Here is a 23,054-nt window from a genome sequence, read left to right on the forward strand (position 1 = left end):
TCCCGGCTGTACTTGCGGTTCTCATGGAGGCTGCTGCTGTGCTGCGGCTGTTCAGGCTGTGCAGGTTGCGCGGGCGGATCTTCTTGTGCCGCTGCATACAGTCGTTGTAAGTGTGACAGGAGCAGGCCGTAACCGGCTGCTGCTGCGCGAAATACTGCGGCTGTACTGTTGGTCTCCGCAGCGTGTTCGTCACAGGTGTCTGCGGAGATCCATCCCGTGAGTCCATGTGGATTCGCGCGCCACGGCCGAGGCTCGATGCGAACAAGCACGAGTTCATAGGAGGTGTCATCGGAGCGTCAACGTGTTCACGGGCTCTCCCGCCGGCAAGCTTTTTCTCGATCTTGGTCTCTGATTCTTTCAGTCGGTCGAGTCGGCCAGCTAGGCCGCGTATCAGCGTTAGTAGCTCAGATACGCTGTCACCTCCGACTTCGGGCCCTTGGCTCGTACCGTCGCCTCTTTCGTGGGCAACGGTAGTGTGCTTCTATTCATGGTCTTCCGCCACTCCAATCTTTTCGCGATTGGACACGGACGACGGCGTGTTTCCAGGCGCATCGTCATGAGCGGTCTTGTTCATAGCATCGTTCAATTAAGGCTCAACGCCTGTTAAATACACAGTCTCTCAACCCGCGGGGAGGTGACGAAAGCAGAAGGTAGTAGAAGATAAAAGATGAAGTGAGATTGAATCGCAGATTCCTCAGTGTCAGTCCGTTCCTATGCGTGTCGCTCTCACAGCCTCACAACAAAGCCCCCATGCAGATTCACCGAGCGTTGGTAGCTCAGATACGTTGTCACCTCCGACTTCGGGCCATTGGCTCGTACCGTCGCCTCTTTCGTGGGCAACGGTAGTGTGCTTCTATTCATGGTCTTCCGCCACTCCAATCTTTTCGCGATTGGGCACGGACGTCGGCGTGTTTCCAGGCGCATCGTCATGAGCGGTCCTGCTCATAGCATCGTTCATTTGGGTCCAATACTGGTAAAATCACAGACTCTCCACCCCCCGGGACGTGAAGAAAGCCGAAAGGAGTAGAAGAAAAAAGAAGAAGTGAGATTGAATCGCAGATTCCTCAGTGTCAGTCCGTTCCTATGCGTGTCGCTCTCACAGCCACACAACAAAGCCCCCATGCAGATTCACCGAGAGTTGGTAGCTCAGATACGTTGTCACCTCCGACTTCGGGCCATTGGCTCGTACCGTCGCCTCTTTCGTGGGCAACGGTAGTGTGCTTCTATTCATGGTCTTCCGCCACTCCAATCTTTTCGCGATTGGGCACGGACGACGGCGTGTTTCCAGGCGCATCGTCATGAGCGGTCTTGCTCATAGCATCGTTCATTTGGGCTCAAATACTGTTAAATACACAGTATCTCAACCCGCGGGTCGGTGACGAAAGCAGAAGGTAGTAGAAGATAAAAGATGAAGTGAGATTGAATCGCAGTTTCCTCAGTGTCAGTCCGTTCATATGCGTGTCGCTCTCACAGCCACACAACAAAGCCCCCATGCAGATTCACCGAGCGTTGGTAGCTCAGATACGTTGTCACCTCCGACTTCGGGCCATTGGCTCGTACCGTCGCCTCTTTCGTGGGCAACGGTAGTGTGCTTCTATTCATGGTCTTCCGCCACTCCAATCTTTTCGCGATTGGGCACGGACGTCGGCGTGTTTCCAGGCGCATCGTCATGAGCGGTCTTGCTCATAGCATCGTTCATTTGGGCTCAAATACTGTTAAATACACAGTCTCTCAACCCGCGGGTCGGTGACGAAAGCAGAAGGTAGTAGAAGATAAAAGATGAAGTGAGATTGAATCGCAGATTCCTCAGTGTCAGTCCGTTCCTATGCGTGTCGCTCTCACAGCCACACAACAAAGCCCCCATGCAGATTCACCGAGCGTTGGTAGCTCAGATACGTTGTCACCTCCGACTTCGGGCCCTTGGCTCGTACCGTCGCCTCTTTCGTGGGCAACGGTAGTGTGCTTCTATTCATGGTCTTCCGCCACTCCAATCTTTTCGCGATTGGGCACGGACGACGGCGTGTTTCCAGGCGCATCGTCATGAGCGGTCTTGTTCATAGCATCGTTCATTTGGGCTCAAATACTGTTAAATACACAGTCTCTCAACCCGCGGGTCGGTGACGAAAGCAGAAGGTAGTAGAAGATAAAAGATGAAGTGAGATTGAATCGCAGTTTCCTCAGTGTCAGTCCGTTCCTATGCGTGTCGCTCTCACAGCCACACAACAAAGCCCCCATGCAAATTCACCGAGCGTTGGTAGCTCAGATACGTTGTCACCTCCGACTTCGGGCCATTGGCTCGTACCGTCGCCTCTTTCGTGGGCAACGGTAGTGTGCTTCTATTCATGGTCTTCCGCCACTCCAATCTTTTCGCGATTGGGCACGGACGACGGCGTGTTTCCAGGCGCATCGTCATGAGCGGTCTTGCTCATAGCATCGTTCATTTGGGCTCAAATACTGTTAAATACACAGTCTCTCAAACCGCGGGTCGGTGACGAAAGCAGAAGGTAGTAGAAGATAAAAGATGAAGTGAGATTGAATCGCAGTTTCCTCAGTGTCAGTCCGTTCCTATGCGTGTCGCTCTCACAGCCACACAACAAAGCCCCCATGCAGATTCACCGAGCGTTGGTAGCTCAGATACGTTGTCACCTCCGACTTCGGGCCATTGGCTCGTACCGTCGCCTCTTTCGTGGGCAACGGTAGTGTGCTTCTATTCATGGTCTTCCGCCACTCCCAATCTTTTCGCGATTGGGCACGGACGACGGCGTGTTCCAGGCGCATCGGTCATGAGCGGGCTTGCTCATAGCATCGTTCATTTGGGCTCCAAATACTGGTAAAATACACAGTCTCTCAACCCGCGGGTCGGGTGACGAAAGCCGGAAGGGAGTAGGAGATAAAAGATGAAGTGAGATTGGAATCCGCAGGTTTCCTCAGGGTCAGCCGGTTCCTAATGCGTGTCGCTCTCACAGCCACACACACAAAGCCCCCCATGCAGATTCACCGAGCGTGGGTAGCTCGAGATACGTTGTCACCTCCGACTTCGGGCCATTGGCTCGTACCGTCGCCTCTTTCGGGGGCAACGGTAGTGTGCTTTTATTCATGGTCTTCCGACACTCCAATCTTTTCGCGATTGGGCACGGACGTCGGCGTGTTTCCAGGCGCATCGTCATGAGCGGTCTTGCTCATAGCATCGTTCATTTGGGCTCAAATACTGTTAAATACACAGTCTCTCAACCCGCGGGTCGGTGACGAAAGCAGAAGGTAGTAGAAGATAAAAGATGAAGTGAGATTGAATCGCAGTTTCCTCAGTGTCAGTCCGTTCCTATGCGTGTCGCTCTCACAGCCACACAACAAAGCCCCCATGCAGATTCACCGAGCGTTGGTAGCTCAGATACGTTGTCACCTCCGACGTCGGGCCATTGGCTCGTACCGTCGCCTCTTTCGTGGGCAACGGTAGTGTGCTTCTATTCATGGTCTTCCGCCACTCCAATCTTTTCGCGATTGGGCACGGACGACGGCGTGTTTCCAGGCGCATCGTCATGAGCGGTCTTGCTCATAGCATCGTTCATTTGGGCTCAAATACTGTTAAATACACAGTCTCTCAACCCGCGGGTCGGTGACGAAAGCAGAAGGTAGTAGAAGATAAAAGATGAAGTGAGATTGAATCGCAGTTTCCTCAGTGTCAGTCCGTTCCTATGCGTGTCGCTCTCACAGCCACACAACAAAGCCCCCATGCAGATTCACCGAGCGTTGGTAGCTCAGATACGTTGTCACCTCCGACGTCGGGCCATTGGCTCGTACCGTCGCCTCTTTCGTGGGCAACGGTAGTGTGCTTCTATTCATGGTCTTCCGCCACTCCAATCTTTTCGCGATTGGGCACGGACGACGGCGTGTTTCCAGGCGCATCGTCATGAGCGGTCTTGCTCATAGCATCGTTCATTTGGGCTCAAATACTGTTAAATACACAGTCTCTCAACCCGCGGCGCGGTGACGAAAAGCAGAAGATAGTAGAAGATAAAAGATGAAGAGAGATTGAATCGCAGTATCTTCAGTGTCAGGTACGCTGCTATGCGTGTCGCTCTCACAGCCACACAACAAAGCCCCCATGCAGATTCACCGAGCGTTGGTAGCTCAGATACGTTGTCACCTCCGACGTCGGGCCATTGGCTCGTACCGTCGCCTCTTTCGTGGGCAACGGTAGTGTGCTTCTATTCATGGTCTTCCGCCACTCCAATCTTTTCGCGATTGGGCACGGACGTCGGCGTGTTTCCAGGCGCATCGTCATGAGCGGTCTTGTTCATAGCATCGTTCATTTAGGCTCAAATACTGTTAAATACACAGTCTCTCAACCCGCGGGTCGGTGACGAAAGCAGAAGGTAGTAGAAGATAAAAGATGAAGTGAGATTGAATCGCAGTTTCCTCAGTGTCAGTCCGTTCCTATGCGTGTCGCTCTCACAGCCACACAACAAAGCCCCCATGCAGATTCACCGAGCGTTGGTAGCTCAGATACGTTGTCACCTCCGACTTCGGGCCATTGGCTCGTACCGTCGCCTCTTTCGTGGGCAACGGTAGTGTGCTTCTATTCATGGTCTTCCGCCACTCCAATCTTTTCGCGATTGGGCACGGACGTCGGCGTGTTTCCAGGCGCATCGTCATGAGCGGTCTTGCTCATAGCATCGTTCATTTGGGCTCAAATACTGTTAAAATCACAGTCTCTCAAACCGCGGGTCGGTGACGAAAGCAGAAGGTAGTAGAAGATAAAAGATGAAGTGAGATTGAATCGCAGTTTCCTCAGTGTCAGTCCGTTCCTATGCGTGTCGCTCTCACAGCCACACAACAAAGCCCCCATGCAGATTCACCGAGCGTTGGTAGCTCAGATACGTTGTCACCTCCGACTTCCGGCCATTGGGCTCGTACCCGTCGCCTCTTTCGTGGGCAACGGGTAGTGTGCGTCTATTCATGGGTCTTTCGCCACTCCAATCTTTACGCGATTGGGCACGGGACGACGGCGTGTTGTCCAGGCGCATCGTCATGAGCGGTCTTGCTCATAGCATCGTTCATTTAGGCTCAAATACTGTTTAAATACACAGTCTCTCAACCCGCGGGTCGGTGACGAAAAGCAGAAGGTAGTAGAAGATAAAAGATGAAGTGAGATTGAATCGCAGTTTCCTCAGTGTCAGTCCGTTCCTATGCGTGTCGCTCTCACAGCCACACAACAAAGCCCCCATGCAGATTCACCGAGCGTTGGTAGCTCAGATACGTTGTCACCTCCGACTTCGGGCCATTGGCTCGTACCGTCGCCTCTTTCGTGGGCAACGGTAGTGTGCTTCTATTCATGGTCTTCCGCCACTCCAATCTTTTCGCGATGGGCACGGACGACGGCGTGTTTCAGCGCATCGTCATGAGCGGTCTTGCTCATAGCATCGCTCATTTGGGCTCAAATACTGTTAAATACACAGTCTCTCAACCGCGGGTCGGTGACGAAAGCAGAAGGTAGTAGAAGATAAAAGATGAAGTGAGATTGAATCGCAGTTTCCTCAGTGTCAGTCCGTTCCTATGCGTGTCGATCTCACAGCCACACAACAAAGCCCCCATGCAAATTCACCGAGCGTTGGTAGCTCAGATACGTTGTCACCTCCGACTTCGGGCCATTGGCTCGTACCGTCGCCTCTTTCGTGGGCAACGGTAGTGTGCTTCTATTCATGGTCTTCCGCCACTCCAATCTTTTCGCGATTGGGCACGGACGACGGCGTGTTTCCAGGCGCATCGTCATGAGCGGTCTTGCTCATAGCATCGTTCATTTAGGCTCAAATACTGTTAAATACACAGTCTCTCAACCCGCGGGTCGGTGACGAAAGCAGAAGGTAGTAGAAGATAAAAGATGAAGTGAGATTGAATCGCAGTTTCCTCAGTGTCAGTCCGTTCCTATGCGTGTCGCTCTCACAGCCACACAACAAAGCCCCCATGCAGATTCACCGAGCGTTGGTAGCTCAGATACGTTGTCACCTCCGACTTCGGGCCATTGGCTCGTACCGTCGCCTCTTTCGCGGGCAACGGTAGTGTGCTTCTATTCATGGTCTTCCGCCACTCCAATCTTTTCGCGATTGGGCACGGACGACGGCGTGTTTCCAGGCGCATCGTCATGAGCGGTCTTGCTCATAGCATCGTTCATTTGGGCTCAAATACTGTTAAATACACAGTCTCTCAACCCGCGGGTCGGTGACGAAAGCAGAAGGTAGTAGAAGATAAAAGATGAAGTGAGATTGAATCGCAGTTTCCTCAGTGTCAGTCCGTTCCTATGCGTGTCGCTCTCACAGCCACACAACAAATCCCCCATGCAGATTCACCGAGCGTTGGTAGCTCAGATACGTTGTCACCTCCGACTTCGGGCCATTGGCTCGTACCGTCGCCTCTTTCGTGGGCAACGGTAGTGTGCTTCTATTCATGGTCTTCCGCCACTCCAATCTTTTCGCGATTGGGCACGGACGTCGGCGTGTTTCCAGGCGCATCGTCATGAGCGGTCTTGCTCATAGCATCGTTCATTTAGGCTCAAATACTGTTAAATACACAGTATCTCAACCCGCGGGTCGGTGACGAAAGCAGAAGGTAGTAGAAGATAAAAGATGAAGTGAGATTGAATCGCAGTTTCCTCAGTGTCAGTCCGTTCCTATGCGTGTCGCTCTCACAGCCACACAACAAAGCCCCCATGCAGATTCACCGAGCGTTGGTAGCTCAGATACGTTGTCACCTCCGACTTCGGGCCATTGGCTCGTACCGTCGCCTCTTTCGGGGGCAACGGTAGTGTGCTTCTATTCATGGTCTTCCGCCACTCCAATCTTTTCGCGATTGGGCACGGACGTCGGCGTGTTTCCAGGCGCATCGTCATGAGCGGTCTTGCTCATAGCATCGTTCATTTGGGCTCAAATACTGTTAAATACACAGACTCTCAACCCGCGGGGAGGTGACGAAAGCAGAAGGTAGTAGAAGATAAAAGATGAAGTGAGATTGAATCGCAGTTTCCTCAGTGTCAGTCCGTTCCTATGCGTGTCGCTCTCACAGCCTCACAACAAAGCCTCCATGCAGATTCACCCGAGCGTTGGTGAGCTCAGATAACATTGTCATCCTCTCACGATCTGGCGCATCTGGGTCGTAACGTCGGCTCTATTCGTGGGGCAACGAGTAGAGTGCTTCTATTCATGGTCTTACCGCCACTCCAATCTTTCGCGATTGGGCACGGGACGTCGGCGTGTTTCCAGGCGCATCGTCATGAGCGGTCTTGCTCATAGCATCGTTCATTTGGGCTCAAATACTGTTTAAATACACAGTCTCTCAACCCGCGGGGTCGGTGACGAAAAGCAGAAGGTAGTAGAAGATAAAAGATGAAGTGAGATTGAATCGCAGTTTCCCTCAGTGTCAGTCCGTTCCTATGCGTGTCGCTCTCACAGCCACACAACAAAGCCCCCATGCAGATTCACCGAGCGTTGGTAGCTCAGATACGTTGTCACCTCCGACGTCGGGCCATTGGCTCGTACCGTCGCCTCTTTCGTGGGCAACGGTAGTGTGCTTCTATTCATGGTCTTCCGCCACTCCAATCTTTTCGCGATTGGGCACGGACGTCGGCGTGTTTCCAGGCGCATCGTCATGAGCGGTCTTGTTCATAGCATCGTTCATTTGGGCTCAAATACTGTTAAATACACAGTATCTCAACCCGCGGGTCGGTGACGAAAGCAGAAGGTAGTAGAAGATAAAAGATGAAGTGAGATTGAATCGCAGTTTCCTCAGTGTCAGTCCGTTCCTATGCGTGTCGCTCTCACAGCCACACAACAAAGCCCCCATGCAGATTCACCGAGCGTTGGTAGCTCAGATACGTTGTCACCTCCGACTTCGGGCCATTGGCTCGTACCGTCGCCTCTTTCGTGGGCAACGGTAGTGTGCTTCTATTCATGGTCTTCCGCCACTCCAATCTTTTCGCGATTGGGCACGGACGACGGCGTGTTTCCAGGCGCATCGTCATGAGCGGTCTTGCTCATAGCATCGTTCATTTGGGCTCAAATACTGTTAAATACACAGTCTCTCAACCCGCGGGTCGGTGACGAAAGCAGAAGGTAGTAGAAGATAAAAGATGAAGTGAGATTGAATCGCAGTTTCCTCAGTGTCAGTCCGTTCCTATGCGTGTCGCTCTCACAGCCACACAACAAAGCCCCCATGCAGATTCACCGAGCGTTGGTAGCTCAGATACGTTGTCACCTCCGACTTCGGGCCATTGGCTCGTACCGTCGCCTCTTTCGTGGGCAACGGTAGTGTGCTTCTATTCATGATCTTCCGCCACTCCAATCTTTTCGCGATTGGGCACGGACGTCGGCGTGTTTCCAGGCGCATCGTCATGAGCGGTCTTGCTCATAGCATCGTTCATTTGGGCTCAAATACTGTTAAATACACAGTCTCTCAACCCGCGGGTCGGTGACGAAAGCAGAAGGTAGTAGAAGATAACAGATGGAAGTGAGATAGAATCGCAGTTTCCTCAGTGTCAGTGCGTTCCCCATGCCGTGGTCGCTCTCCCAGTCACGCAACAAATCCCCCATGCAGATTCACCGGAGCCGCTTGAAGCTTCAGATAACGTTGTCATCTCTCCAGATTTCGGGCCAATTGGCTCGTACCGTCGCCTCTTTCGTGGGCACGGTAGTGTGCTTCTATTCATGGTCTTCCGCCACTCCAATCTTTTCGCGATTGGGCACGGACGACGGCGTGTTTCCAGGCGCATCGTCATGAGCGGTCTTGTTCATAGCATCGTTCATTTAGGCTCAACCCCTGTTAAATACACAGTCTCTCAACCCGCGGGTCGGTGACGAAAGCAGAAGGTAGTAGAAGATAAAAGATGAAGTGAGATTGAACCGCAGTTTCCTCAGTGTCAGTCCGTTCCTATGCGTGTCGCTCTCACAGCCTCACAACAAAGCCCCCATGCAGATTCACCGAGCGTTGGTAGCTCAGATACGTTGTCACCTCCGACTTCGGGCCATTGGCTCGTACCGTCGCCTCTTTCGTGGGCAACGGTAGTGTGCTTCTATTCATGGTCTTCCGCCACTCCAATCTTTTCGCGATTGGGCACGGACGACGGCGTGTTTCCAGGCGCATCGTCATGAGCGGTCTTGCTCATAGCATCGTTCATTTGGGCTCAAATACTGTTAAATACACAGTCTCTCAACCCGCGGGTCGGTGACGAAAGCAGAAGGTAGTAGAAGATAAAAGATGAAGTGAGATTGAATCGCAGTTTCCTCAGTGTCAGTCCGTTCCTATGCGTGTCGCTCTCACAGCCACACAACAAAGCCCCCATGCAGATTCACCGAGCGTTGGTAGCTCAGATACGTTGTCACCTCCGACTTCGGGCCATTGGCTCGTACCGTCGCCTCTTTCGTGGGCAACGGTAGTGTGCTTCTATTCATGGTCTTCCGCCACTCCAATCTTTTCGCGATTGGGCACGGACGTCGGCGTGTTTCCAGGCGCATCGTCATGAGCGGTCTTGCTCATAGCATCGTTCATTTGGGCTCAAATACTGTTAAATACACAGTCTCTCAACCCGCGGGGAGGTGACGAAAGCAGAAGGTAGTAGAAGATAAAAGATGAAGTGAGATTGAATCGCAGTTTCCTCAGTGTCAGTCCGTTCCTATGCGTGTCGCTCTCACAGCCACACAACAAAGCCCCCATGCAGATTCACCGAGCGTTGGTAGCTCAGATACGTTGTCACCTCCGACTTCGGGCCATTGGCTCGTACCGTCGCCTCTTTCGTGGGCAACGGTAGTGTGCTTCTATTCATGGTCTTCCGCCACTCCAATCTTTTCGCGATTGGGCACGGACGTCGGCGTGTTTCCAGGCGCATCGTCATGAGCGGTCTTGCTCATAGCATCGTTCATTTAGGCTCAAATACTGTTAAATACACAGTCTCTCAAACCGCGGGTCGGTGACGAAAGCAGAAGGTAGTAGAAGATAAAAGATGAAGTGAGATTGAATCGCAGTTTCCTCAGTGTCAGTCCGTTCCTATGCGTGTCGCTCTCACAGCCACACAACAAAGCCCCCATGCAGATTCACCGAGCGTTGGTAGCTCAGATACGTTGTCACCTCCGACTTCGGGCCATTGGCTCGTACCGTCGCCTCTTTCGTGGGCAACGGTAGTGTGCTTCTATTCATGGTCTTCCGCCACTCCAATCTTTTCGCGATTGGGCACGGACGACGGCGTGTTTCCAGGCGCATCGTCATGAGCGGTCTTGCTCATAGCATCGTTCATTTGGGCTCAAATACTGTTAAATACACAGTCTCTCAACCCGCGGGTCGGTGACGAAAGCAGAAGGTAGTAGAAGATAAAAGATGAAGTGAGATTGAATCGCAGTTTCCTCAGTGTCAGTCCGTTCCTATGCGTGTCGCTCTCACAGCCACACAACAAAGCCCCCATGCAGATTCACCGAGCGTTGGTAGCTCAGATACGTTGTCACCTCCGACTTCGGGCCATTTGCTCGTACCGTCGCCTCTTTCGTGGGCAACGGTAGTGTGCTTCTATTCATGGTCTTCCGCCACTCCAATCTTTTCGCGATTGGGCACGGACGACGGCGTGTTTCCAGGCGCATCGTCATGAGCGGTCTTGTTCATAGCATCGTTCATTTAGGCTCAAATACTGTTAAATACACAGTATCTCAACCCGCGGGTCGGTGACGAAAGCAGAAGGTAGTAGAAGATAAAAGATGAAGTGAGATTGAATCGCAGTTTCCTCAGTGTCAGTCCGTTCCTATGCGTGTCGCTCTCACAGCCACACAATAAAGCCCCCATGCAGATTCACCGAGCGTTGGTAGCTCAGATACGTTGTCACCTCCGACTTCGGGCCATTGGCTCGTACCGTCGCCTCTTTCGTGGGCAACGGTAGTGTGCTTCTATTCATGGTCTTCCGCCACTCCAATCTTTTCGCGATTGGGCACGGACGACGGCGTGTTTCCAGGCGCATCGTCATGAGCGGTCTTGTTCATAGCATCGTTCATTTAGGCTCAAATACTGTTAAATACACAGTCTCTCAACCCGCGGGTCGGTGACGAAAGCAGAAGGTAGTAGAAGATAAAAGATGAAGTGAGATTGAATCGCAGTTTCCTCAGTGTCAGACCGTTCCTTTGCGTGTCGCTCTCACAGCCACACAACAAAGCCCCCATGCAGATTCACCGAGCGTTGGTAGCTCAGATACGTTGTCACCTCCGACTTCGGGCCATTGGCTCGTACCGTCGCCTCTTTCGTGGGCAACGGTAGTGTGCTTCTATTCATGGTCTTCCGCCACTCCAATCTTTTCGCGATTGGGCACGGACGTCGGCGTGTTTCCAGGCGCATCGTCATGAGCGGTCTTGCTCATAGCATCGTTCATTTGGGCTCAAACCCTGTTAAATACACAGTATCTCAACCCGCGGGTCGGTGAGGAAAGCGGAAGGTAGTAGAAGATAAAAGATGAAGTGAGATTGAATCGCAGTTTTCTCAGTGTCAGTCCGTTCCTATGCGTGTCGCTCTCACAGCCACACAACAAAGTCCCCATGCAGATTCACCGAGCGTTGGTAGCTCAGATACAAAGTCACCTCCGACTTCGGGCCATTGGCTCGTACCGTCGCCTCTTTCGTGGGCAACGGTAGTGTGCTTCTATTCATGGTCTTCCGCCACTCCAATCTTTCCGCGATTGGGCACGGACGTCGGCGTGTTTCCCAGGCGCATCGTCATGAGCGGTCTTGTTCATAGCATCGTTCATTTAGGCTCAAATACTGTTAAATACACAGTCTCTCAACCCGCGGGTCGGTGACGAAAGCAGAAGGTAGTAGAAGATAAAAGATGAAGTGAGATTGAATCGCAGTTTCCTCAGTGTCAGTCCGTTCCTATGCGTGTCGCTCTCACAGCCACACAACAAAGCCCCCATGCAGATTCACCGAGCGTTGGTAGCTCAGATACGTTGTCACCTCCGACTTCGGGCCATTGGCTCGTACCGTCGCCTCTTTCGTGGGCAACGGTAGTGTGCTTCTATTCATGGTCTTCCGCCACTCCAATCTTTTCGCGATTGGGCACGGACGACGGCGTGTTTCCAGGCGCATCGTCATGAGCGGTCTTGCTCATAGCATCGTTCATTTGGGCTCAAATACTGTTAAATACACAGTCTCTCAACCCGCGGGTCGGTGACGAAAGCAGAAGGTAGTAGAAGATAAAAGATGAAGTGAGATTGAATCGCAGTTTCCTCAGTGTCAGTCCGTTCCTATGCGTGTCGCTCTCACAGCCACACAACAAAGCCCCCATGCAGATTCACCGAGCGTTGGTAGCTCAGATACGTTGTCACCTCCGACTTCGGGCCATTGGCTCGTACCGTCGCCTCTTTCGTGGGCAACGGTAGTGTGCGTCTATTCATGGTCTTCCGCCACTCCAATCTTTTCGCGATTGGGCACGGACGACGGCGTGTTTCCAGGCGCATCGTCATGAGCGGTCTTGTTCATAGCATCGTTCATTTGGGCTCAAATACTGTTAAATACACAGTCTCTCAACCCGCGGGTCGGTGACGAAAGCAGAAGGTAGTAGAAGATAAAAGATGAAGTGAGATTGAATCGCAGATTCCTCAGTGTCAGTCCGTTCCTATGCGTGTCGCTCTCACAGCCACACAACAAAGCCCCCATGCAGATTCACCGAGCGTTGGTAGCTCAGATACGTTGTCACCTCCGACTTCGGGCCATTGGCTCGTACCGTCGCCTCTTTCGTGGGCAACGGTAGTGTGCTTCTATTCATGGTCTTCCGCCACTCCAATCTTTTCGCGATTGGGCACGGACGACGGCGTGTTTCCAGGCGCATCGTCATGAGCGGTCTTGCTCATAGCATCGTTCATTTGGGCTCAAATACTGTTAAATACACAGTCTCTCAACCCGCGGGTCGGTGACGAAAGCAGAAGGTAGTAGAAGATAAAAGATGAAGTGAGATTGAATCGCAGTTTCCTCAGTGTCAGTCCGTTCCTATGCGTGTCGCTCTCACAGCCACACAACAAATCCCCCATGCAGATTCACCGAGCGTTGGTAGCTCAGATACGTTGTCACCTCCGACTTCGGGCCATTGGCTCGTACCGTCGCCTCTTTCGTGGGCAACGGTAGTGTGCTTCTATTCATGGTCTTCCGCCACTCCAATCTTTTCGCGATTGGGCACGGACGACGGCGTGTTTCCAGGCGCATCGTCATGAGCGGTCTTGCTCATAGCATCGTTCATTTAGGCTCAAATACTGTTAAATACACAGTCTCTCAACCCGCGGGTCGGTGACGAAAGCAGAAGGTAGTAGAAGATAAAAGATGAAGTGAGATTGAATCGCAGTTTCCTCAGTGTCAGTCCGTTCCTATGCGTGTCGCTCTCAGAGCCACACAAAACGTTATGTTGCAGATTCACCGAACGCACACAGTGCCACACCACTTTGGCACTATTCAAATATCTGCAGTGGTACTTGCCCGACGCACCCTCTTCTGGTCCGCATGATCCGCGCAATGCACCCGTCTCCTTTCAACAAAAATGCCACGAGATCTCGGAGATGCGCGGGTCTCCTCCTACCATGGTGTTGTGGTGTAGTGATTTCTCCGTAGTTGCGGATTATCACCCGTCGACAAATTGCGTGACACCGCCCAAGCGACAAAGCCTCGGTCATGTGATGTACGGTGACGCCAAGGTGCAAGAGACTCGACGGCGTCACTACCGAACTCTTGACGGATATTGGATACGGTTCATATGTCACTGAATCCAGGCTGTCCTGATTATTAACAATTGATTCCTATTCAGCGGACCATCTACGATACGAACCCTCGGTGGCGGTTGGGATGAGTTCGCGGAAGATTTAGCGACCCTTTGGAAGCACGTTCACCGTCTGGGACAGGGCGCGGACCGTTAAAGATACTCATGCGACGGTGCAGACGACGCTTGGCATGCAAGAAGATCCATAACGGATCATTGTTCACTTGATATTTGTAAACTTGATTAGGACTTCTTATTAGGAATAGCCCCGGAAGGGTAAGCTTAAATACAGAACAGAATTTCCACTCAAGCACACAGAGCGCCGTTTGGCTTCAAGGTAAGCGCCAGGTCAAGCTTGTTTGAGTGTCTTATGCCTGTCGGTGAGCTCGAAGCTCTGTAGCGAGGGGTCATCCGGCAAGGCCAAGAGACTTTGTGTATTAACCGATTACTATCGGGAGGTTTTACGTGACGGCTTATTGTTGCCTATTTGCCCGACTGGGAGTGCTTGAATTGCACCCCTTTTATTCTTCCAACCGAGTGTTAAACACTCGGTGACCTCGTAAAATGCTTACCCGTGCCTGGTACCCTTCCGCTGTTGGGACCACGAGGATTTAAAACACCGGATAGCTTTGCTCGTGCTAGAAGTGTGTTCTTATTTTTACTGGTTGGCCTATATAAGTAGTTTACAAGGTCCAGTTTGTCCCGGTGCAAGGGCAGAACTGGGTCTTCAGGTCCGTTCGAACAATCGTTTACTATCCTAGTAGACGTATTGTTGTGGAGACGTCCTAACTACATTTGTACGTGGGAATTCCCAACACCATAGTGTACCACAACGCTGTGTTCAGATCGGGAGTGCCGTGGTCGCATTTCGTAGCACAAGTCTGCCACAAAAGGCCGCGACTGGTGACGCTTTCGCCTATGATGGACAAGCAGCGATTGCACCTGGACGACTCGTAATACTGATCACAGTTCATCGCCACGAAAAACGAGGAATTGAGGCCGTACGGTGCCATTCGCGCGCTTCAGTCCCTCTGAGGGCTGGCTCGAGGCTGTACGTCGTGGCTTTGCCTGTAAAGACTTCCTTGGCCAGCACAGGCCAGGTGGGGTACAAACATAGTTGCACCAATATCGACAGAAGAAGTTGTGCTGCTCCCATAGTACAGCAGCGTTGCCAGGAAGTCGGTCGCTTGGCAATAGTAGCAGACCAAATTGGCATTAGTTATTACTAGCCAAGCGCCGCCGCTACATTAGCTTTGGCCTCCGCTGCACTTTGGTGGGATAATTATTGAAAACCCTGCTGAACCCCTTTGTGCCTAAATCCTTTTTTTAATTATATTTATCTGGGTTAGCATCATATTGCCCGATTAAAGTAATTGCTCTAATGATCTTGCATCAATATTCATGATGCAATTTTTTTATTAATATTATTATTAGCTATCATTCACCTTCCACCTGCACCTCAAATAACATTTATACAAACGCTTCACAATATGTTAACTTTAGTCGATATCACGGACCAATTCTGAGCTCACATGATAGTAATGGTGTGTCCAGGTTGCACTTCTTAGTAAGAAGTTCTTACCCGCTTGTACTGCCTATTTGAGCTTGTAAGCGGCTAAAAACTGCTCACTTCTCACACAAAACTCAATGAAAGCTCGAAAATATTCGAATTGTAATGTTTTTATGCATGCAGCGTTCATTTTGTGCTGACTCAGAATTAGTCGATGAGCAAGGCGCCGATGATTCAAGAGAAGAATGAGCTGACGTACCTCCAGCTGTTCACGCTCGCGACGTCGGCGAGGATTGAGACGATGAAACGCGTCGGACACGGCTCGATTCAAACGCTTGGACATACGGTGACTGAATGGTGAATTGGAGAATGAAAAAATGTCACAACGGGCACCAGTATCGTGGCTTTCATTGCGACAGGGGCAGTTGTGGTATAGTGATTTTTCCGTAGTTGCGGATTATCACCCGTCGACAAATTACGTGACACCGCCCAAGATGTTCAAGCGACGAACCCTCGGTCATGTGATGTACGGTGACGCCAAGGTGCAAGGGACTCGACGGCGTCACTACCGAACGCTCGACGGATATTGGATACGGCTCATATGTCACTGAATCCAGGCTGTCCTGATTATTAACAATTGATTCGCATTCAGCGGACCATCTACGATACGAACCCTCGGTGGCGGTTGGGATGAGTTCGCGGAAGATTTAGCGACCCTTTGGAAGCACGTTCACCGTCTGGGACAGGGCGCGGACCGTTAAAGATACTCATGCGACGGTGCAGACGACGCTTGGCATGCAAGAAGATCCATAACGGATCATTGTTCACTTGATATTTGTAAACTTGATTAGTACTTCTTATTAGGAATAGACCCGGAAGGGTAAGCTTAAATACAGAACAGAATTTCCACTCAAGCACACAGAGCGCCGTCCGGCTTCAAGGTAAGCGTCAGGTCAAGCTTGTTTGAGTGTCTTATGCCTGTCGGTGAACTCGAAGCTCTGTAGCGAGGGTTCATCCGGCAAGACCAAGAGATTTTGTGTATTGGCCGAATACTATCGGGAGGTTTTACATGACGGCTTATTGTTGCCTATTTGCCCGACTGGGAGTGCTTGAATTGCACCCCTTTTATTCTTCCAACCGAGTGTTAAACAGTCGGTGACCTCGTAAAATGCTTATTCGTGCCTGGTACCCTTCCGCTGTTGAGACCACGAGGATTTAAAACACCGGCTAGCTTTGCTCGTGCTAGAAGTGTGTTCTTATTTTTACTGGTTGGCCTATATAAGTAGTTTACAAGGTCCAGTTTGTCCCGGTGCAAGGGCAGAACTGGGTCTTCAGGTCCGTTCGAACGATCGTTTACTATCCTAGTAGACGTATTGTTGTGGAGACGTCCTAGCTACATTTGTACGTGGGAATTCCAACACCACAGTGTACCACAACGCTGTGTTCAGATCGAGATTGCCGTGGTCGCATTCGTAGCACAAGTCTGCCACAAAGGCCGCGACTGTGACGCTTTCGCCTATGATGGACAAGCAGCGATTGCACCTGGACGACTCGTAATACTGATCACAGTTCATCGCCACGAAAAACGAGGAATTGAGGCCGTACGGTGCCATACGCGCGCTTCAGTCCCTCCGAGGGCTGGTTCGAGGCTGTACGTCGTGGCTTTGCCTGTAAAGACTTCCTTGGGCAGCACAGGCCAGGTGGGGTACAAACATAGTTGCACCAATATCGACAGAAGAAGTTGTGCTGCTCCCATAGTACAGCAGCGTTGCCAGGAAGTCGGTCGCTTGGCAAAAGTAGCAGACCAAATTGCATTAGTTATTACTAGCCAAGCGCCGCCGCTACATTAGCTTTGGCCTAAACCCTGCTGAACTCCTTTGTGCCTAAATCCTCTTTTTAATTATATTAATCTGGGTTAGCATCATATTGCCCGATTAAAGTAATTGCTCTAATGATCTTGCATCAATATTCATGATGCAATTTTTTATTAATATTATTGTCAGCTATCATTCACCTTCCACCTGCACCTCAAATAACATTTATACAAACGCTTCACAATATGTTTACTTTAGTCGATATCACGGACCAATTCTGAGCTCACATGATAGTAATGGTGTGTCCAGGTTGCACTTCTTAGTAAGAAGTTCTTACCCGCTTGTACTGCCTATTTGAGCTTGTAAGCGGCTAAAAACTGCTCACTTCTCACACAAAACTCAATGAAAGCTCGAAAATATTCGAATTGTAATGTTTTTATGCATGCAGCGTTCATTTTGTGCTGACTCAGAATTAGTCATTAGACACTCGATTCCGTGTCAGTTTTGATGAAAGCGTTTCAATAATGTGTCGCAAGACGCCTTGCTGTTGTTAATGTTGACGGTCGTGTTTTTTATGTGATAGCTTAACGATCATGGCATGATGGTTATTCATGATTTATTAAAGTCTCCAAGTTTATTAACGTTTCTTTATGGGGTCTACTTAATCAACTATATTTAACACCTCTCGTGATTTTGTTGTTGTATTTCCGCTCCATTTAAAATCTTGTCCTACGCCCCTGTCGGTGACACGTCCGCCAGTTAAATAGTATCGGGATCTTGCTGTCTAAACAACTCTTAGAAAACAATGGCTTACAGCAGTTACACATATGGGCTCATCTAAAGCTATCTTTTTTTACGGATCAAGTGACAGCGTTTATTATCACAGCGTTGTTCTTACGGCCAGCTTCTGTTGTACATGTACTACTATTTGCTAGCTTAGTCAGCTACCTCACACTCAGATAATAATTAATATTTCTATTACAAAACCGTTGCAGCTAATATTTTAGTCATTGAAACTTGCAGAAACTAATAAGAACATTGTACTACATAGCATTACGTATCGAAGGTCCCTAGTGGAGTCTGGTCAGATCATGAATGCATGGTAGTTTCACAAAGCAGAGTTTCAGACTGCAGCAGAACCGCATGAATCCATGGCAGTGCTTTTTTTAATCAAGACTGTCGATGACAAGATTCATGACGATGCGCAGATCGACACGAGCTTCTGGATTCACGCCAGGTGGAAGAGCTGCATTCGGGGGGATCGATAATATTCTGCGCATGTCGAAGGAGACATTGACAGCTGGTTGAGATCTGGTGCGTCGTCGAAACGTTCCACTTGCAGTTGGCGCTGGTAGAGTGCCAAGTACGGCGATGTCATAAAGCGCGTATCGCATTTGAACACCTTGAGGACTGATTTTCAGCAGGAGAATATACTGGATTCCACTGTAATTGCACCACCATTGAGCAGCTGCTTCCAGACTCGCCCACGTCTGAGATCTTCCAATCTCCACAGCCAGTGTCACCCAATCGGTAGCGGTGCGGGGTGCCGGTGCCGGTGTTCGGTTGAGCGTCGTTCTCTTTGGGCCAAAACTCGTATCGGCCTCCTTGTTCGGGTTGCCAGCTATTCTCGCTGTCATCGAGCGGCAACTTGCAACCTCGAGATCATTGCCTGATGCCCGATTGAACATTTTCTCGAAAGATGCCGCAGTGCTTTCATGCACTTTCGTTGGAAGTTCGACAATCACGATACGCCCATCGTTGAGGGCGAGAAATCGAAGTGGAATCCGCAGCCCTTCGCCGTCTCCAACATACTCATTGAAAGCAGCAATAGAGACTCCCTCACAAACGACGTACGGATCAAGTTCGTCGTCATCTTGATCGAAGTAAGTCGCAATCACTTCAAGCTTCAGCGCATCCATGGCGCCGCGGATTTCATCGGCGGTTTTTGAAGTCGTCATACTTGCTGCAACTGTTGATGTTGGCCGGACCACGTAGAACAATACGAATCCCCGTCGCAGTATGCGCTCATTTTTCTCTTCTCTTTCTTGAAAATTGAGCAAAGGTTTCGCTCGAAACGGGTGTAGATCTTACTGAGGGGAAGGGATAAGACCTTGTTCTCAGGTTGACGTATGCATACTGAAACGAAGCTTCTTGGTTTGTCCGAGGTAGGTCCTACCAAGAGTGTGGGGCCGAGGACGGAATCTGAGAAAAGAAGATTATCAGCTGAAAGCTTCCCCGCGCAGAATTAAGTCTGCGAACTAAATAAACAGCAGTTCAGACAGTCCTGATGCCAGTACAGTACTGCACCCCGTTTTCGCGCCATTGGACCTTTCGGATGTTATGATACCGAATCCAAATGAACACAGCTAAAATCTGATTTATTTGCAAATCCTATATGGTCCACCCCGCGAAAACGGGGTGCAGTATTGTACCACCAAGCTACCGGTATCACAAAAGTGTAAGAAATCAATTTTTACGGGGTGCTCTTATTTTTGCTACTTTCTACTTTCTTTCTTACGAATATTATATAAATCTTGGTAAGCAATATTTCGAAAGTCCTAATATCCCATCATATGTTATCCTCGAGCTTCAAAAGAGTCGAAAATGGATCGATTACTGCGTCGTGGCCCAGGGCCAGCGAGTACAGCGACGGCGATGGACGTGCATTAAAACTCCCTCAGAACGTGGAGGACACGCTAGCCAAAGTATCTTCCTCGTGTTGCAGTCCTGTATCAAGTTGACTGCCAGGTCTCACCAACGTCTCATGTACAGGTTTTGCCCTCGGAGGACCTGCTGGACCGACCTGAGTTCGATGCGCGCGAGTTCATCAACCGAAACTTTCCGGACGAGCAGAGTCTGGGGGACATTGGTGACTTTGTGAGCCGTCTCCGCGGGCGTATGAAGGAGCTCGACGACTCGCTGTCTCAGGCGTCACAAGACCAGAGTTTAGCGGCACATCAGGCGCTTCTGGATCTGAAGGAAGCGAAAACGGCGAGTCAGCAGCTTTTCCACAAGATCCACGATATCCGAGGGAAGGCAGAGCAGTCCGAGGTCATGGTGCAGGAGATCTGTCGCGACATCAAGCAGCTCGACTATGCTAAGCGTCATCTGCAGACCACGCTCACGGCGCTAAAGCGGTTGCACATGCTGGTTAATGCCGTTGATCAGCTAGAGTTTATGTCCTCGCAACGTAATTATCGCGAGGCGCATCTTCGCTTAAAGCTGTCAACCAACTCTTCACGCACTTCGACGGCTACACAAACGTCAGTAAGATCGTCGAACTTCACAAAACTGTGCGCACATTGCAGGAAGAACTTGGCGGACAGATCTTTTGCCGACTTTCGGTCTATTGGCCCAATGGAGTCGTTGGAGGACAATTTTCCATCCGAAGAAGAACGACAAGCTGTCTTTGCCAACCTCTCGGCTGCGTGTGCAGCTGTCGATGCCTTGGGCAAAGCAACCAGAGAGAAACTGATCCATTTATTTTGTGACGAACAGTTGATGTCCTACGAGAGACTTTACGGGGACGGGGGAGAGTGCGCTAGGTTGCACCAGGCTGAAACGAGATACACGTGGTTCTACAATCTCCTCTCTGCCATCGACGATCGCTTGAACGCTATTTCCCAAAGCATTGGCGAATGGCTCGACGGATGTGCATTCAGTTCTGTGACCGAACGCGGACCCATTTACTTGCACAGATAGGAGCACACACTCCGGACGAGATGGACGTGACTTTGCTGCTGAAGTCTCTACAACGAACGCTCATGTTTGAACGTGACGCAGCACAGCGCTTCGAAGGGATGGCCGATGGAGAAGAGCTTCAGGAAGTGGAACTGGACGAGAACGGCGATGCCATTGACCCACATTCCGCTGAAGGAATCAAGAGAAAACATCGTCGTAAGAAGCGTGAGGCGGAGCGTAAAGCGCTAGAAGAAGAGATGGAGAAGAACGGCGAGCTCACGGACGACAATAACCAGGGCTTGCCGACTATTCGGGGAATGATATCTCGTTCATTCGACCCGTTCATGACGGCGTATGTAGCACTGGAGCGTAAGAACATGGAGCAGATGATCAACGAGGTGATGAGTGCCGAGTTGGTGGATCGGAACGGCCAGCTGCCAGTGTTCTCGAGCTCCGTGAACATGTTTGCCTACATTCGCAATTCAATTAAACGATGTACGGCCCTGACAAACGGCCAGACGTTCTTTGACCTCCAGAACGAGTTCAAACACTGCTTTCAGCTCTACTCGCAACGACTTCTCGCGAAACTCCCTGCTGCCTCGACTGGGTCATCAGGCGGTCTGGATTCTTCAAGCAGTGGTGCGGGCAACAAGGTCAAATTGAGCGATAAACAGGAAGAGGAACTATGTTTCGTAATCAACACGGCCGAGTACTGCGCTGAGACGCTGCCATCTCTGGAGGAAGTAATTCGAGCGAAGATTGACAAGGCGTTCAGTGAAGCCATTGAGTTATCACAAGAGATCGATACGTTCCACGACGTGGGCGCCGCAGCTATGAAGTGTATTGTTGCTGGATTGGAGACATCGCTGGATGACGATTTGAACGCACTCCACAAGGCCAACTGGCAGACATGGGAAGCCGTGGGCGACGAGAGTTTGTACGTTACGCAAATGGGCGAGAAGCTGCAGACATTTGTGCCGGTGTTGCGGCAAATGCTGTCTGGACTGTACTTTACCAACTTTTGCGATAAGTTCGCGGCGTCCTTCGTGCCCAAGATCTTGCAGGCCGTGTTCAAGTGCCGAAGGATGAACCAGGTAGCAACGCAGCAACTTCTTCTTGACGTGTACGCTCTCAAGACGTTGTTCCTTCTACTGCCAGTGCTGAACAACGACGGCTTCCAATCCTCTTCCACCTCAACGAGCACAGCGACGATCCCGTCACGTTACACCAAGTTCGTCTCGAACGAGATGGCGACGGTGGAAAACGTGCTGAAGCTAATTGGCACTCCGAACGAAATGCTCGTCGAGAGCTTCAAGATCATGTGGCCTGAGGGTTCTGCGGAGGATTTTCAGAATATTATGGCTGTGAAAGGGCTCAAGAAGAGTGAGCTGGCGGCGTATCTCGACACATTGGGGATGCAGCGCAAGCCCACGGGTAAGATCGCGGAAATGGAGGGCAAGATGAGCGACATGACGGAGAACTGGAAGAAAAACATGCAGAACTTTGCCAAGGTGCCTTTCACATTCACGGGCGGAATGAACACCAATGCACATCAACAGGGCTAGCTTGCAACTATCCGAGCAAAAAAAACATTTGACTGCAAATGCGCTCACTCAGAAACACAGTAAATACGTTCGTAAAGTGCCAAAGCGACAGATGCAATGTCAACACACCATTTAATCTTAATATGCACTTCAGGGTTCTACACCTTTGCGAGTCCAAATCGGTGACAATGTAAAGCAAAGTGGAACGTCCCGTAATTAATTTTTTTAATTTTTGAAATTTTTTGTTTTAGAAAAAGCCTGTCATGCAAAGTTGATTTAGTGTAGTGCAAAACTTTACGTGCCGTACTCCATAGGTTCGCTACGAATTGCTGCCGCCACTGACAGCGCACAGTGGCGCGCCATCTTGTTAACCAAGCGCAGATCCATACATGGCAAGCTATGATCTGCAGCGTTTTCAAGCAGCTGCATCCGGCGCTCTGTTTTCTCTTCGTGTGGAGCAAGAAATATTTCGTCATGACTTAAGGCAAGATAAGCCTTAATGCGTGCTTTTAATACACTAAAACACCCTGCCGCACAGTAAAATAGACACAAATGTTAGTACATGTGCACGCTATAATTGTCTGTAAAACATACCCTCAATCGGGTTACACATGGGGGAGTATGGCGCCAACCGCAACAGCTCCAAGTCCTCCTGCTCAGTAATCAGATTCTCAGTCTGGCTATGAGCAGGAGCGTTGTCTAAGACAATGACAACCGTCTTGCCAGCGAAGTGGTCGCGGTACACGTCGT

General features: G+C 50.6%; 1 protein-coding gene across 1 annotated transcript; it reads left to right on the forward strand.

The window, feature by feature from the left end:
• Positions 1-19,683: 19,683 nt before the first annotated feature.
• On the forward strand, positions 19,684-22,325 carry PITG_16313 (vacuolar protein sorting-associated protein 53; the record flags this gene model as incomplete). Its single annotated transcript, XM_002897330.1, has 3 exons — positions 19,684-19,740; positions 19,852-20,346; positions 20,778-22,325. 3 exons carry the CDS (start codon positions 19,684-19,686, stop codon positions 22,323-22,325), a joined length of 2,100 nt encoding a protein of 699 aa, XP_002897376.1.
• Between the last annotated feature and the right edge of the window lie 729 nt (positions 22,326-23,054).

The sequence above is a fragment of the Phytophthora infestans genome, genomic scaffold (assembly GCF_000142945.1).
Source record: "Phytophthora infestans T30-4 supercont1.45 genomic scaffold, whole genome shotgun sequence".
Lineage (NCBI taxonomy): Eukaryota > Oomycota > Peronosporomycetes > Peronosporales > Peronosporaceae > Phytophthora > Phytophthora infestans.